General features: G+C 37.6%; 1 protein-coding gene across 2 annotated transcripts; it reads right to left on the bottom strand.

Moving 5' to 3' along the window:
* Positions 1 to 7,720: 7,720 nt before the first annotated feature.
* LOC114645370 (extracellular calcium-sensing receptor-like) lies at positions 7,721 to 16,341 on the bottom strand. Of its 2 annotated transcripts, XM_028793230.2 has the most exons (6): positions 16,109 to 16,341; positions 15,471 to 15,762; positions 14,321 to 15,145; positions 13,942 to 14,169; positions 13,566 to 13,689; positions 7,721 to 8,737 (listed from the first exon to the last, which is right to left on the bottom strand). In XM_028793230.2, exons 1-6 carry the CDS (start codon positions 16,318 to 16,320, stop codon positions 7,830 to 7,832), a joined length of 2,589 nt encoding a protein of 862 aa, XP_028649063.2. In that variant the 5' UTR covers positions 16,321 to 16,341; the 3' UTR covers positions 7,721 to 7,829. The 2 variants fall into 2 exon arrangements, with proteins under 2 accessions (XP_028649063.2, XP_051778243.1); XM_051922283.1 differs by lacking the exon at positions 13,942 to 14,169.
* Positions 16,342 to 18,725: the final 2,384 nt, after the last annotated feature.

The following is an 18,725-nucleotide window of genomic DNA, read 5'->3' as shown; positions in this document are numbered from 1 at the left end:
TGAGACTGTTTTGGTAGACACAGCAAACTTTCTGGCAATGGCACGTATTGATGTGCCATCCTGGCGAAGTTGGACTACCTGTGCAACCCCTGAAAAGTCCTAGTATCACCTCATGCTACCAGTAGTAACACTGATCATAGCCAAATCCAAAACTAGTGAAAAAACAGTCAGAAAAGAGGGAAAAATGTCAGTTGCCTCCACCTGTTAAACCATTCCTGTTTTGTGGGTCATCTCATTGTTGCCCCTCTAGTGCACCTATTGTTAATTTCATTAACACGAAAGCAGCTGAAATTGATTAACAACCCCCTCTGCTACTTAACTGACCCGATCAATATCCCAGAGGTTTCATTGACTTGATGCTATAATCTGATTAAAAAGAGTTCCTTTAATTTTTTGAGCAGTTTATACAGATAGATAGATAGATAGATAGATAGATAGATAGATAGATAGATAGATAGATAGATAGATAGATAGATAGATAGATAGATAGATAGATAGATAGATAGATAGATAGATAGATAGATAGATAGATAGATAGATAGATAGATGCTGGCCCCTTTTATAGCCCACTCGGAAGTGCTCCAGGTGCTTAATCACCTGTTTCCGTTTGCACTTCCGGGTGGGGCTGAACATTCGTCAAGCCAGGCTCAGGGACCCATGCAACTCCCCCTGGCGGGCACCCCAGATCCCAACAAGGCTGTGGAGAACTCTATCTCCCATGGAGCCCTGTGGGAAGCTGAGGCACCACCGTCAGTCAGGGAGGCTGCCAACAAGCATCCCAGGGGAGGTATTGAGCAGCCCATCTATAGATAGATAGATAGATAGATAGATAGATAGATAGATAGATAGATAGATAGATAGATAGATAGATAGATAGATAGATAGATAGATAGATAGATAGATAGATAGATAGATAGATCTGCCACAACTTTTGAACAACCTGCATAATTTTATGTTGGCTTCCCTCATGTTGCCAAAATAGCTCTGACCCATAGATACATGGAATCCACAAGACCTCTGAAGGTGTTCTGTGGTATCTAGAAGCAAGCTGTCAGCAACAGATCCTTTCTTTAAGTTCTGTAAGTCCCAAAGTGGGGCTTCCATGGATCAGACTTGTTTTTCCAACATTTCCCACAGATGTTCAATCAGATTGAGATCTGAGGAATTTGGAGACCAAGTCAACACCTTGAACTCTTTTTCATGTTCCTCACACCATTCTGAGCATTTTTTCAAGTGTGGTAAGGAGCATTTCCCTACTAAAAGAGACCACTACTATCAGGGAATACCATTGCCATGAATGGGTGTACTTGACCTAAATCAATCATTAAGTGGGTGGTATGTCAAGGTAACATCCCCACTAATGCCAGGACCCAATGTTTTCCAACGAGGCACACACACTTGGCAGTCCAAATAAGCTAAAAGGAAACATAATTCATCAGACCAGGGCACCTTTTTACATTGTCCCCATGGCCCAGTTCTGACGCTCACGTGCCCATTGGTAAAATAATTTTATCAACATTATTTACTCCTTTATCCTCAAAATAAACATGAGAAATGACTTCTTCACCATCAAAAAATCTATAATAGATAAAGGGCAGAAACATCTCAAGTAGATGTTAAAAAAGTAAAATAAAACAGAATTACAACAGTTGTCTTGTGATGGGGTTATAAAGAATCTCACAGAAAACAGTGAAGGTCTTCAACAACATGACATAATATTTGATACTGAAAAGCAAATCTAGACCTGGGTTGCTTAATTACCTCAAAAAGCACACTTTCGCTATTAGGAAAAAAAGAGAGTTGGGCATTTTATCCATTCCTAAAAAGCAGACACAAACTATGACAGCTATTTAACCAGAAGAGGTGGTGGAAAGACCTGAATAAATTGGTAATGAGGGAAATTAGGAACATATATAGCCAAACAGTTTGGGTTAATTAAAATAACCAGTTTTGAAAGATGTATGTCATAATATTGGAATTACATGCTGTCTTGGCATCTAAGGAGCTCTACCCAGAATAGCAAAGGGGTAGACTTAAATATAAAGGAGAGACACCAATGATGTACAACACACCTTTGTAAAGCCTGCATTTTCTACAAACAAACTCCTAAAGAATTACAGCATGCTGTAAAAAGTGGATCTACATCTCTGTAGATAAGGCTCCACAACTCATATTTATTTTGTTTATTACACTGCAGAAAGTAACTAAGAAGACCACATAGGCAAAGCCCTATCTTCAATTTACAACAAGACAGGAATGGGATGATTGTTCTGAGATAAACCAAAAGCCAGTTGGACAAGAACAAGAAGCAGTAACATCTTACTATGATAGGTTTGGCTGTGGAAGGTCACATGGTCTTGCAGTAGTAGTGCATGTAGCTTGGGGATATCAAAATGGTACTTCAATTCATGCATTTCCCAAGCTAAGTTTACACTTAAGAATGAATTCATCAAAAGTAAAACAATTGCTTTAACAGCTTGATGGACTGTGTAATCATTACAAACAACTCCTACTCAACTGTTTTATTCCAGGAACCTCTGGTTTATGCTGACATCTTTAAAAGGATGGCAGTGGCCCTGAAGGTACTTAGCCTGCAGAAAGGAGGTATAGATGAGGGACATGGTCCATCGCACCCTGCATTGGAAGAGTGCAGCACCCAGATTTGAAAACATCTTGAAGGAAAGATTTTGAGATTGAACCATAGCTAGTTGAAAATAAGAAAGATTTTTTTGTGAATTTGTAGTTTTACCTCTATTTAGGAGTGGGCGATATACCAGGGGCCTCATGTATAAACGGTGCGTACGCACAGAAATGTTGCGTACGAACCTTTCCACGCTCAAATCGCGATGTATAAAACCTAAACTTTGCGTAAAGCCACGCACATTTCCACGGTAACTCATTCCTTGGAGTATGCAATTTATCCGCCCGGTTTTGCAGACTGGCGGCACCCAGTGTCAAAGCAGTGCTACTGTTCCTGTGTGGTTACCCTTTCTTAGATCCACATCCACGGTGGCGGCTTTATCAAATACACTGAAATTAACCGCATATCGTTCATAAATTTAATGCATCTGATTGTAATTAACCTGTAACAATATAATGGTCCACAGAATGGTCAAACTACTGTTCCTGTGTGCTCATCCTTTCTTTCTTAGCTCCACATTCCTGACGCGGCTTTATAAATACACTGAAATTAACTGCATATTGTTTATTAGTGTAATACATCTGATTGTAATTAACCTGCTGCAATATAATGGGCCAGGGAATAGCCATAGTATTCCAAATACCAGAACTGCTTTAGCGTTGTTACGCTCACTGCATCTTGTTCTTCTTTTTGCTGTTCCCGTTAAGGGTTGCCACTGCGGATCATTTTTTTCCATATTACTCTCACTGCACCACTCGGAGTATTTATATCACTGTATCTGAGTGTGAATCACAGCAGCAGATGATCGGAAAGAGAATTATCGGTATACAGTTTCAAGTACACACTACCTCAACCACGGCAAAAAGCGTCAAACCCTTTCCTGTACGGACCTCGCGTTTCAGAAACAGTTTCATCCCAAGAACTATAAACGCACTCAATCACCTCACTGTAAACTTGCACTACAGTTATAATATTGCACAACCTGCGCTACTTTATAAAGCACGTATGATGACGATATCATTTTTAAGATGAAATGCAGCAAAATATGTTGCTTATAGTATACAGATAAAACTTTAACTTCATTTAAATAATCTGTATTGCTAATAATTAAACATGTGAGGACACGGTACCGCAGCGCTAGCTAGTTCATGGATAGCTCCTGCCTTGCGCTGTATTCTTGCTGGTGCTGACGCGACACTGGAAGGATAGACAAATAGAATAATTAAACATGTACTACGAAGATATTTCAATGTTCCTTAAAAGTTTTGAAGAATCGGCGTTCTAAGCTTACAAATGGCTTCACGTCTATTACAGAGCTGATTGTGTGGCGATTGGAGAAAGAAAAGTATGGACAGGAATTGGAGGTTAGTACGTTTGAAAGAGACAGTACTTCTGTAATAAATTATTTCATCGAAGGTCACACATGGTGCAACAAGCCTCTTGCGTGAGATATGAACAATCACTGCGCCACCGTGTTCCCATGTTTAATAACATGCTTTCATTCCTATCATCATGAAAATGATATCACGTATACATCTCAGTATTTTAATTATTCAGAGAGCTGTAATATCTCGAATGTAATGCATTCTGTGTCCTGTCGGAGAAAGAGAAAGAACGGAAGCACGTAGTGATTCACACACATAGAGCACATAGAAGATCAAACACAGAAAAAAGCATTTAACATGCTACTTGAGAAACTACGGTAGTAAAATAAACGATTTTAAGAAATTTCGAGATTAAAGTTGACATTTCGTGCTTTTTTCCCACTGTGTGCCTATGTTTTTTGTTTGTTCCCTAATACGCTTTCATATGACACTCAGACGGTGGGCTACAACTCGCCTTTTCACAGCGACTTTGATATGTGATTTCTTTTTTATTTCGGGCACTGTGCGACTTTGTGAATTTGATTATACCACTGTTTAAACCAACAAATAGTACGTTTTTCCTTTGCCTCCACTTGGTATTCGCTGAAATTCTTATATTTTCCCCTGTGCTTTTCACATTGTCTTTTCTCAGAAGGCTATTTATATTGATTTGCATATTCAAAGAGGCGTAATTCTGGGAGGAGTTGGGGCGGGACAGAAGGCGCGTGAACGTGCGTTACTTTTCACGCAAATCGGGATTTATGTAGTGGAAGAACGTGAAAGTATGCGTGCGCACAGATTCCTGCATCTGGATTTTTCTGTGCGTACGCACAATCCCGCTTTTGTGCTTACGCCATGTTATAGTGTGAGTTCTACGCACGGCGTTATACATGAGGCCCCAGGTAATCCAGTTTCCCAAATAAAATTCTTCTTTCACTATGGATTACATACAAATGTTTTGCCAGTATGCTAAAAATTGTGCAAAGTTTGCAAAAACATTTAAACATAAAACAAAAAATGGGAATGGGATTTTGTGTTGGTGTGTGATGATGCGGGTTTGACTCCATGCTCCCATCTTCTATCCAGGAGCCCTTGAACCCGACACAGTCGGTAATGTTACCGATGAGTTAAGCAGTGAGGCATCAACATAGCAAGGGAATGGTGTATAAAATTGCCAAGTACTTATATTTAAAAACAACAACAAAACAATGTCCAAATAAATAAGTGCAGTGCTTATCAAAGTCTTCATTAAATAAATAATCCATAAAACAAATTGTGAAACGTGGAGGTTAAAAACAATAGAAAAAAGTCTTCTAAAACAACAAGGTTAAAATAATGCAGAAAGCTGTCCTTTTAAAAATCCGGTGTATTCTTCTTCTACTACTGGCGGCCCCCCTGCTTCCCCCGTCTGGGCTTCTCAACAGGGGAGTCGCCCTACTTGCAGCTGTCCTTCACTCTGCCTACTTCAGCTGTTCAGTTCTACTCTCCGATCCCTGGCTCCAGTAGGCTCCTCCTGACAGCGACTTGGGTTCCACAGCGACCAGGGCACCCATGCTGGGGAATACACACCCCAAGTCCTTACGCGGAGAGTCATCCGCCTTCTGGTCACTCCCGCCCTTCAGAATCCACTCTGCGGGAGTGACCACTACTGCTACTCCTTGGGTGTCGGCTTAACACCCAAGCTACCTTTACAGCTGCACGCAAGCCTGCACTCGCTTGCTTTCCCGCACCGACTTTCTCCTCCTGCTGCTTCCTGCCTTCTCCTGCAACCTCCGTTTCGTTCTCCTTTCTCTTTTTTCCTCCTAGCCAACTCGCGCTTCTATATATCAAGAGGGCATGGCAGCTGTGGCAAATTAGCAGCCACAGGAACAACCACGGATGCAGGCGGTTTCTCACCTGTGTACTAAGATGAAAAACTCCCTGAGAACCGCTTCAGCCACACAACCACCATGCCCCCTCACCAAGCCGTGAGCGTGGTGATTATTTATTTAAAATTGGCCTTTGATGGGAGCTGTGGACCCGCTATACCACATGGTGTCGCAAATGTAACATTTTTGTCTATGTAGTTGTATCTGACCTGTGAATTATAAGTGAGCCAGTCCTTGTTATGCATGGTACTGTGTGGTTCAAACTGATTGTTGAGTCAATGCAAACAAAAGGGTAGCACAGGATGAAATTGTGGCTTGTTCTTTGTTTGTTTAACATTAGGGGGTGGCAGCAGTACAAGCAAATGAATGAACAAGTGAGTAAAAAATTTTTACAAGTTTCAGAAAGGTGAATACCTGCTGTTGAATCAGTTTCAGTAGCACAGAGGTAACACACATTTTGACAAGTAAAAGGTACACCAGTATGCATAATAAATCAGTTGAACATTTGTTATTTATTAAAAAACATGTTTCATTCTGAAAAGTACATGTAAAAACATCATATTGGTATCTACCAAAATGGTCTAAATTATTAATATGACAATATGGATTTTTAAATATACAACTCACTCCTATCTCAGTTTTAGGAAAGAACAGGTAAACAACATTTAAATGTTTGCTGAGGGTGTAATGTAATGAGGCAATATGATGTTAGCTCAACCAGCCCTGTGTGATCTCCTTTTTGACTTGTCCTGTAGAGGTCCCCCACATCCACAATATCCCAGTCTCATTTGAGGAAATGCCATCACTCCATAAACAAGCAGTTAGGTTGTTTAACTTTCCTCCAGAAGTAACCTCACAGTGGAAAATTTGTGCACCATTCTTGATGTAATCACATAGTGGAATATCAGGTTGGAAAATTGTTTCCAGAAGAAAAACATGAGAGTGATCCAACATTTGGCATTTGGAGAACATCTCTGCATTTTACTGTGGACAGACAGAAGTCATATTGGGCATGTGACCTGCGAGCTCAAAAAAGCAAGTGGGAACACCACATATGGGAAATGCGCTATGTAAATAAAATGAATTATTATTATTATTATTAATATTATTATTATTCCATGTCATTTGGATGGCATGTCAGCTGAGGAATAGGATGATGATCACTGATACCAGCCAACTGACTTAATACAGGTAAGCACAGAGGAATATCTCAGATGAAGCAACAAGAGAATCAGTGGATTATATTTTCATATTCTACACTATAGGCACTGATTAGTACCCTAACACAGAAATGACTAAACTATGAAAAATAAAGAGGATGAATTTTTATTTTCAGAAAACATACTGTAGATGAACTGAAAGAAAAAAATATACAATAAAAATAGAAATATACAATCATGTAGCCCATGAATGTCTTTCAGGTGTGGTTTGTATGAACAGGAATTTCCCAACTGTTACATATAAAGCAGCTACTCTCCTTCTTTGCGCCACTCCTCACTGCCACTTACTAGGACAATTACATAGTTAGAAATCCACATTTTTTATCATCAAAAGAATATTTCTCTCACAATGATAATTTTTCTTAGTGTCACAAGTGCCACCAACTGGTTTCCAGTTGCACTCTCTGTGTGGAGCATTCTAATATAAAGTGAAGTGGTGGAAGAAGTCTGTCATTTTTTGATTGTGTCACAGAATACTTGTCATTGATTTCTTTTTAGCTGTGTGTTTCTATAATTTGCTAACACTGGTTTGCCTACTCCTATTTATTCTATGACTGGTGCTTGTGAAAGTGTGGGTGCTTCTAGTATACAATATTGAATATCTTATTCAGTCAAATATGAGGCAGATTGTTATTAAAAGTACAGAAGTACAGTTTATTAGATCTTTTTGCATTTACAAAAATTCAAGTTTCTTTGTTATATGTTCCTACAAAATATGATCTAATATACTACAACTTTATTTAGGGTTTACTTTTCCCAGTATTGACTTTTTATTATTTAACTCTGGCTTCAGTAAAATAATAAAACATTTTGGACTAAAAATAGCTAGAAGTAGACCAAAGCTTGAGGCCAAGATAGCAAATACCTCAACAGCTACTGTATACTTTCCTGGAGAACTGATGTAAGCAGGGATAAAACTTATCCAAACTGCACAAAAGAGTAGCATGCTAAACGTTATGAACTTGGCTTCATTAAAAGTGTCTGGCAAATTTCTTGAAAGGAACGCTATTGCAAAACAAGTACATGCTAATAGCCCAATGTAGCCCAATACAGAGCTAAACCCTACTATAGAGCCATTATCACATTCAAATATAATTTTTTCATTTTGATATTTTGTATTTTTCACTGGACTTGGAGGTGCAGTGGACAGCCATATGATACATATTATAGACTGAATTAGTGTGAACAGAAATATGGTGCCTCTCTGCTGAGAAACACCAAACCATTTCATCATGTTGTTTCCCGGCAAGGTGGCCTTAAAAGCCACTATGACCACAATTGTTTTTACAAGAATGCAAGAAACACACAAAACAAAGCTGATTCCAAACACTATGTGCCTCAGTATGCAAGTTAAATCAGTGGGCTGTCCAATAAAACATAAGGCACAAAGAAAGCAAAATGTTAAGGATACCAGCAAAAGGAAACTTAGTTCAGAATTGTTGGCTTTTACTACAGGAGTGTTCCTGTATATGATGAAAACCACTAAAACACAGATTGATAAGCAAACTCCAAATAATGAAACTGTTGTTAAGGTAATTCCCATTGGATCTCCATAAGAGAGGAACTCAATCTCTTTTGGCAAGCACTGTGTTCTGCTTGGATTTGACCAGAAATCTGCTGGACACTTGACACATTCAATGGAATCTGCGAACCATAAAAAATGCAGTTAATTAAAATTTGTTACATTCTGACAACTCTAATATTTGTTATATACTGTATATGCTCAGTGTTTACTCATTTACTCGTTTAATTTCTTTCCCCACAAATCTGAAGTTGTCTGGTCCAGTCATGCCCTATGTCTAAGAGTTTAGAATTATAAAGAAGGCAATACATTTACAGGAGAAAATAAATAAAAAGATAATGGAAGTGGTAGGGATTTTAACAAGCTTAAATAAAAGAGGCCTAGCTGAATCTCTGTTTTACCAATAAGCATGACATTTACATACTGTATATTATCTATCAATATACAAATTTATGCAAAGTTAACATTAGATATTATAGTTTTTTGTTACACTTTAGTTTAAGTACTGCAAAAATGCGCTTCTTTCTCATTTACTCTTATGTAATAAGACCTTAACAAACACTCCTTTGTGTCTTCATAACATAAAGCATCAGTAAAGTTGTGCAATGTGACTTAACTAACAAAACTTCACTTTGAATTGGTCTGATGTGGCTGAACTGAGACGCATTTCTCTTGATATTACTTTTTTAGTATAAGACCTGTCAATCCTTCACATTAACAAGTCATTTTCCCATCCTGTCAGTATGCTACACTGCATAGAGATGAATAGCCTATGTATTGGTGTTTTGTAAGTGGTACAAAGACCAAAAGAAGCCTTTGCTAAGGTCTTGTTATGTAAGAGTAATTGAGTAATAAATGCATTTTTGCACTACCTAAACTAAAGTGTTACTATTTTTTTTTCTTTGAAAACATTTCGATAATTATGCAGTTTAGTCCTGAGATACTTTATATATTACTGCTACATGACATCTATGCAGTGTTTGAGCACTTTTCCAATTAATAAAGGGTCCAAGGCTTTAAATAGCAATGTTTTATAAACAATGAATATAGCCCTCACCCCTAGTCCATAATTTTTATACAAATTAAGCTCCTTGTTCTCCCCAAGATCCTAAATTGAATTAAGAGTGTTTGTGAATGTTATGTCTATTTTCTCAGTGAAAAAAATGAGCTCTGACTTTTGATTATTATGTGGATTGCTTAGTAATTGTCAACTGTCCTGTAGCAGTTATTGCATTCCTGGAATCTGCAAACACATGGTGTTTTTTGACTAGTAATGATGACCTGCAAACATAAAATTAAAAACATCGATTCATTCAAACAATAAGCAATACCATGTAAACAGAAGCCTATTAATTGGTACAAAAAAACTAGCAGTTAAACAAAATTAAACATACCACAAATTGTAAAATCTGCTAAAAATTATGTTAATAAAATAAAATACTAATTAAAATGAATCCTTCTGATGCAAATTCCCCAGACTATGCCTCTGGGTGTTGTCCTGCTCCCTGCAGCCCGGATATGGCGTGGACCCCAGAAACCTCCTTCTTCAGAGACCTCTTTCAGCACATCTCCCACATTATAGCACAATGCGTGTCTGTGTATCACAGAAGACATGTGCACAGCTCCCTCATATCGGGTTGTTGTTTTAGTCTTACACTTGTTGTTTTAGTCTTACACGTAGGCACAATGCATAGAAAAAAAGTCAGTGTGCTCTGTGGTTACTCTCTCAGGTGGGCGTTAGCAAGTAGTGTTGTGCCAGTAGCGTGAGTTTTACTCTTTTGACTTATACAACTGAAATTATAAAGTACTGGAAATTATATGGTAAAATCAAGCCCCAAATTATCTGTAGGGGAACTTAAATACGAGTACTGTATTTACGGTATTTATAATACACCTATACATATTAGCTATGGATCATGAATTGCAAAATAACAAAAATCATCTCACCTGAAATTGTTATTAAGCCGCAGAAATACAGGCACATTTAGCCTAAAAATCAATTGTTCAACTTTTTTTAAAAATTTGTTTTGGTTGAAGTGAGACCTGTTATTACCTAATTCCTTTTCATTGTGCATACTTTGAATTCAGGCAGTCCGGTAATACAGTGGTTAGCACTCCTGCCCTTGGCTGCAGTGTCTTCAGTTTGAATCACACACAGTGTTGGTATGTTCTCCATATGTCTGTGGCAGGATTTCCTCCAGGTACTCATTGCATATTCCTAAAGAAGTGGGTTTGGTTATCTGACAATTCCAGCTTTGAAACTGTGCGTGAGTGGGTTCAATTTTACATTAACAAAGCAACTTACTTTCTTTTACATACCATTTGCTGTTGTTGTGATTTCTGGTGCTCTGATATAAAACTCCCTTCAGACCATTTGCTATAATGCAGATGCTGTGCCGAGAGAGGTCCATTAAAGAAACTCTGGGTGCCAATAGACTCTAGCTGCAGACCTCCAGAGCTCCACTCCATTGAGTATGTTGTCGCTTTATATTGTACATCAGTGATAACGCTTGATTATACTATCGTTAAGATTTGGGTTGGGGTAGGATTATCTGACTGATGTCATGTATACCAAGTGACAAAAATTTGCAATCCAATTGGATGTCCATTGGAGCTACTGAATCGTGGAACTGCGGAGGTCTGCAGCTAGACCCATCTCCTGGGGCACAAGTCACGACCCATCCCTCCCCATCATCAATGCCACACTCTACTGAAAATTTCTGTAATGTTTATACCGCTTAGTATTCTTTCAGCAAATGTGGAACCAGATCACAACTACCTGCCCAGACTTTTTTTCTAATTGCTGTTCTAATTGATCTCAGATTTGCTTCGAGTGTTCTATCGATTCGTCCTGCTTTGTTGAATTGTACTACCATAGCACAAATCGATAGTTATATCTGTTGAATTTTGTACCCTATTAAAAAATACTACCGCACACAGTTTCAGCAACTTTAACAGCTAAAAGAAATCCCCTGCAAAATTAAGAGGAAACCAACTGTGTGTAAGAATTACACATTAACTAAGAATGCTTATAGGGGCCAAGTTAATGATAACAGCAAAATGTATATGTGTTGGCTTAATTTGAAACGAAGACACTTGGATTGTGGTTTTTTTTTATATGCACCTCGTACTTAATGTTCAAAAATTTTCCAGTAGCTATAATTGTAACTATATTAGAAACCCTCGACAAATGCAGATACAATGCAATAAAAAGCATAAAGATGCATGTGTGTAGCAAATTATTTACGATCACCTTTTTGACTATTTAGGTAAGACAAACAAAGCAAATACATTTAACACCAAGCTGGATCAAATTACATGAATAACAGCAAGTAATCATAAATGCCAAGAAAAAACAGGTCACAATTGTGAAACCAGAGTAAGACACCAGACTAGATTAACCTGCATGGAACAGCAGGATGTCAGGTCACAAATTCCAGACAAACTTTTAAAAGACTCCAACAAACACATAAATATTCCAGAAAAATTATCAAAAACTCCAGACAAAATGTCAAACATTCTGTTAATAAACTCAGGTAGCATGATTCTATAGGCATGTTAACAAACACAAGAAAACACATGTTTCCTTTGTGAGCCTGACTAATAGCATGTTTTGATAGAAAACCATCTATTGAACATTTTTAAAGATACATATATCTATGTGTACTGACTTGTTTCGGTTTGCATATTTTGTTGGGTTGATTTTGCCACTGTGGTCAGCAGCTGAATTTTGTTTTTCTTAGTAACTGCTAGGGTTTTTTGTAGTAACTGTGTCGCAAAGTCTGTTTGTAGCTGGTTTTCACTTATAAGCCTATGTGCTATAGGACAGCTGATGTTTGGGATTGTGAAAGAAGACATGTAGAGCACCAGCTTAAATTATTTACAGCGTATACCTGAAGCAACTGTATAGTCAAGGTGGAAAATAAGTGATTACTTTTGTTACAAATCAGTTACAAATCAGCTGGTTCATACAAATTAAATGCGATAATAGAAAATAGCTTTAGAAATTATTTAGCAACTTAAAGTTATTTAAAATTATACATGTAATTCTGATGAGTATAGCAACCAACATGACACACAAGACTAGGAGAGAGAGACAGAAGATGTTGGAACCTTGGATGAATGTCATAAGTATGTCTGGTTAGTGAGGAGTGATAGGCATTTTAGGGAAAATATTAAGCAGAATAAGAGAGAGAGCAACCCTATGCAGGAAAAACAAGAAGTGCCAAAGATGAAACGAAACACAAAAATTCAAAGTGAAAAAAAAAAATCTAGGCATCGAATAAAAACAATATTAAAACAATGCAAATAACAGAAAGGACAAACATATATCATATGCTGAAGAAAATGCAAATATATACTCAAAAGGAATACTCCTTGAGTAATCTAATTTTTAAAATTTCTTTCTTAATAACTGTTCATGCTTTTTTACAGAATAATAATATTACTTTCTTCTTAGTGTTACAGGTATCTCTGGTTACAGTTCTTTACATGTAATAATGACAGGGTTAATCAACCATACTAATTGTAACTAATTATATTCAGAAAACATACACCTTGGCGGCACGGTGGCGCAGTGGTAGCGCTGTTGCCTCGCAGTTAGGAGACCCGGGTTCGCTTCCCAGGTCCTCCCTGCGTGGATCTTACATGTTCTCCCCATGTCTGTGTGGGTTTCCTCCCATGGTCCAAAGACATGTGGGTTAAGTGGATTGGTGATTCTAAATTGGGCTTGGTGTGTGGGTTTGTGTGTGTCCTGCGGTGGGTTGACACCCTGCCTGGGATTGGTTCCTGCCTTGTGCCCTGTGTTGGCTGGGATTGGCTCCAGCAGACCCCTGTGTTCAGATTCAGCGGGTTGGAAAATGGATGGATGGAAACGTACACCTTACCATACAGTTTGTCAAATAGTTAATTTTACATCCTATTGTATTCTAAAATAAAAAAGCATCTTACTAATGCCACTGCTAATCTCTCCGTCAGCACAAGGTACACAGTCAAAGCAGCAAACAGGTTCTCTTTTTCTTGTAGCTTTTCTTGAGCCAGGTCGACAGCTTTTGCTGCACACAGACTCTGGTACCTGATGAAATATAAATGTATTTGCAAAATCAATACCTATTCTCAAAGTTATAGGTAGCCTTTTAGAAAAGGATGAAATCTTATCAAGATCATTTCACCTTATATTTCAAAATCATGGATGCTAAATTATATTTTTTTAATGGCAAAACACTTTCATGCTTCAGACTTATTAATCTTTGCTATTTGCATTTTAGATAAATTTGAAAATATGATAGTAGAACCTGTTTCAGTTGTTGAATATGGTTATGCCTACCATCCCAAAATCAAAGTTCCAAAATAGTTCATCCTCTTTCAGCATGAGGTCATTCCCTGCACCAGCTGATTCATCAAAAAGACCAACGGTTTTCACTCTGACTTCGCCGTGTTCATCCTTTTGCCAGCTCATAATGTCATAGATTGCAGGAGGATCTCCATTTTCATCAAACATTATTCTTTCTCCCAAATGATTACTGAAGTTAACTTTCTTTAAATAATGGAAAAGCTTAAACACAAAATGATTACATTTAAAATAATTTAAAAATTATTTCTGTGTATCATCTGTAAACATGAAAGCCATACCTGTTAAGAATTAAGTCATAGCACAAAATTCATTATTCAGGCTTTAACATTGAGGTAATCTTTTATTTTCTTACCTGCCAGGGCTGTACACTTGTAATATTTGGACATGTATGGTTTTCAAAGGGTCCTTTTCCACTTTCACAAGACATTAAATTATGAAGTGCATGTGCCAATGCATACACTGCCTTGTAAATGTTATAGGAACCTCTTAATTGTGATACATCACTGTATCCAGTTTTAGTGCTGCTGATGTTCTCATATCCTGTACATATCAAGTGGTCAACAGATACATTTTGCCCGTGTGTGCCTCCTTGAAAACTGCATCCAAACATTGTTTCCCAGAATTGAACTAGCAGCCTTGTGTTTGGATTAACATCAGGATGCACCTGAAGAAGAAAGTTTTGGAATCCTGGGATTTCTCCTCGACGTATTGCAACTCCAATAGTCCCCCCTAAACAAGCAAAGTTTTCTTTAGTGGCCAGGGCCACAGAGGTAGCCCATGCCTCACTTGCAATCCATTGCCTCCCAGTGATGTTTTGTCTAACCACTTCAATTGCCACAGGAGTAAAATCAACTCTAGATGATAAAACAACAATCACTTTTGCAGTTGATCGTTTTATTCTGTCTACTATTTGAAGCAGCCTTGACTGTGTTATTACTTTGGGAATGGTTTCTGTGAAAGAAATGCATCCAAATGTTTTGACTTCTTCAATAAACAATTTCACTGCATTCTGCCCATAATCATCATCGCCTGCTAAAGCCCCTACCCAGGTCCACTTGTAATGTTTAAGAATTCGAATCATAGCTTTGATCTGAAAGGTATCACTTGGAATAGTTCTAAAGAATGATGGAAACTCTTGTTTGTTGCTTAAGCAGGAACATGTTGCATAATAACTGACCTAAAATGCAAACATTTCAAAGCATAAATATATTGACATTAAACAGCACGTATATAAAATATATGTAATATTAAAATAATTATAAAATATAACAGTAATTCAGTAATGCAGTAATTAATTTCAGTGTACTACAGAAGAAGGTATGGTGGAGTTAAATTTTGCATCTGCTAACAGACAAGAAACCTATTTAAAATCATTAACGTACTGTAAAAATAAAATATATTAAACAAGAACCTCCTCATGTATGCATAAATATATTATACACTATACATTAATGATTGGCCTACCACCATTAACAAATAAGAAAATATTAAGGGAATTGTACCATAGGAATCCGAAACAAACTGACTATCCGTGATATTGCAATAGAATGTGTTGATGCAGGGTCTCCAATAATTGCAAGAACAGGAGGAGATCCATAGCAGTCAAATTCTTCCTTTACATCATCCAATCCAGCAAAAAGAGCAGTGGCAGCTCTAAGAGCTGTTGGTATCTTTTGACAGTTATCATACAGTCTGTATCCTAAAGTAATATTAGGCAGAAGAGTTTCATTTCTGTTTATTTCCTCAATAGCAAAAACCATTGCTTGTGCTCTCTGAAATATGGCAACATCAAATCTGAAAGAAAGTCAATGTCAATGATTTTATAAAATAAATCTTTATAAAATGGAAAGACACAATATGTAGTTTTTAGAATGAACTGGATCTACAGAATCTATTTGATTTCTGAACATGTTTGGAATCATACTGTATACATTACATCCTAAGTTTAATTTTTTATTGTAACTTGGTAGTTAATAATTCACAAAATATATTTTAAACATCCTAATCCTTCCATCCTAATAACATTTAGAAATTGTGTTGAAACAGTATAAACAGCATAAAACCTCCTCTGATATTCTATGTAGAAATGCTAAACATGTTCCCTGTAAAATATTGAGTGTATTAATTTTCTTCAGCTTACCCATCACACTTCCATTGCTCAGGTTTTACTCTGAAAGACAAATCCGGTGAGATTATTTTTACACTTATTTCAAATATGCCTCCTAAGACAATGTCTCCTTTTTTATACAGGCTATTCATTTCAAAAACATCTAGAATTGAACATGGTGGCAGTTTTTGTGCTGTTGTATAAACTAAACCTATAGACATTAAAAGCTGCCAATGCAATTTCATTATTTCACAGCATCCAAGAAGACTAACAGGCGAAGACTGCAGGAAGTATTGCATATTTATATTCATTTATATAGCTTATGTTTTCCCAAAAGGATTTCACAGGCTAAATGCAAGAATTAATTTATTTTCCACAAGGGGTCTGAGAGCTTGTTCCATGATCACACAAAAAATCAAGATATACTGTAGTTAAAAATGTACTTCTATGTGATACTGTCATGTGTAGCCATGTGTCTTTCATAGTTTATCAGTGTATTTTGTATATAGGAATTTCAGTGATTTTAATTTTACATCATGGGAACACTGGGAATGTTTTTACTGAGCTACCTAAGACACCATGTGAATAACAGCCCTGAATCTCCTATCTACTATTAAAGGACATCTCTTGCCTAAATAACTGGGGAACTCTATGTAAAGATAATGACTTTTGACTGTTCTGGCTCCTTTAATCTCAAATAGCGTTACCTGTTCAGAAGTAAGGCAAGTCAGATGTGACGGATATCCTATTCATGTGCTGAATTGCTTTGTGCTTGACAGGCAGAGCATAATTTGTGAAACCGTTTGTTAGAATGATTTGTCACAACACAAGGGGCTCTCCTCAGGAAAGTGCTGTGGCTGACTTCCTGTTCACCTCATACACATAAAACGTTAACGATATTTCCAACATATGCCACTTGCAAAAGTTTTTAGATATCTCTGCAATTCTGTGTGAGTGTCAAACAGAGGGAGGAATACAGAGGAGGAATACAGAGGCCTCTTGGATAATTTATTTCACTGAGTCAAGGTTAACCATTTGCAGTTTATTATGACTAATACCAAAGAGATGGTGTTAGATTTCATGAAGAACAAGGTTTCCTTGAATCTGGTCTTCATCCATGGTTTATGATTTGAACTACCCAGTGTTGTGAATTTATTATTTTGATTTGTATTTTGTACTGTTTTGCAATTTAATTTTGTTGTTGAGAGAAAGAGAGAGAGAGGTTAAGAGCATGCACTGATACAGCACATTGCTGCACCCAGCACACGACAAACCACCACAGGATCCAAAATTAGGATCCAAGCTCAGCCGTGCAATGGGTGACTCCTCAGCACCACACTAGCTCGAATGGATTGGAACATTGTGAGGTTTTTATTACAGTGGCGGCAGTTCCAATCCTGCCACCAACCCCCAAGTTTTCCATGCAAGTTGGAGGGCCTGCTTGCACGGCTGGATGAAGGTTAACGTCATACCATTGTTGTTGACTCTTTTTAAATTAATTTTTAAAATTATCTTGTTAGTGTCATCAAGATGTGATTTCGCATACCATTTCCATGGAGCTCATCACTGTTTCGTGATATATTTTATGGTTGTGGCTTTTGACTTAAAATCCAAAATCTTGGTGTGTTGCCATTATAAATACCCCTTAATTGAGTGTGTTTATTAATCCAGTTATTTACAGAACTCTGATGTCTAAAATGCCATGTAAATCCTTATTCTGGTTAACGCTAGAATAACCAAAGCTTACAAAGAAACTCGTAAACCCAGCCCACCTTAAATCTGTTCGCACCTCTCCATCAGTGTCTTTTGTCTTGTAAATGTGTCAATAAGCCCAAGCAGCAAGCAGCCTTGCTATCTCATCATCCCACCACCGCAGAAAGTGCAAAAACCTCTTCCAGCTCAAGCCTTCTTTATCAGGGAGTCAGGTACCTAGAGCTATATAGGCTAAAAAAATACCGTTATTTGGAACCGTACACGTGTACTGAAGTGACTTCAGCTGCAGGTGGAAGTTCTACACAAATGTCTTTATGGTTCTGCCTTTCATAAGCTTTATGACCTCGGAAAGTCTTTCTCCCTTGGAGCGACTGGGATCTTTTCCTATATAAGATCAAACAAAGTTGCGAAGGGTGCGACAGGAGCTTCTACCTGCAGCTGAAGTCACTTCAGTACACATGTACTTTGTCAGCATGCCCGTATTGATCAAACACAGGAAGCTGTGCAGTCTACTTGTGACTTTACACTGTAGGAAGATAAGTAAATAAAACAAAGGTAAATAACATTTGATCTGGCTTAATATAAGTAACATATAAATGTTTCTTATGTAAAGACCATCACAAAGCATAATCACAAACAGGACTTTGCATGATACGTTGGCAAGCTCTGTAAGCCATGCTGCTTCGTTGAAGGACAGGTGTGGGGCAGACTGACCAGCAGACGGTGCCATCTTTCGCCTTTATGCCTAGTGCAGCTGTGTTGTTCCTATATGTGAGTGAACGTTTCTGGGGGGGGGGGGGGTTATTCTGTTCTCTTTCTCCGATGTAGAACTCTCATTCTCATCTGAGTTCACCTCTGTTATAGTCCGTCTTTATTTGAAAACTGACAGTGTCAGATCGGGGTGAGCGTAAATGGAACTGAGAGAATAAAACTGAAT

The sequence above is a fragment of the Erpetoichthys calabaricus genome, chromosome 2 (assembly GCF_900747795.2).
Source record: "Erpetoichthys calabaricus chromosome 2, fErpCal1.3, whole genome shotgun sequence".
In the NCBI taxonomy this organism is placed as follows: domain Eukaryota; kingdom Metazoa; phylum Chordata; class Cladistia; order Polypteriformes; family Polypteridae; genus Erpetoichthys; species Erpetoichthys calabaricus.
Note: the sequence above shows the minus strand (reverse complement) of the source record. Positions and strands in the feature narration are given on the sequence as shown.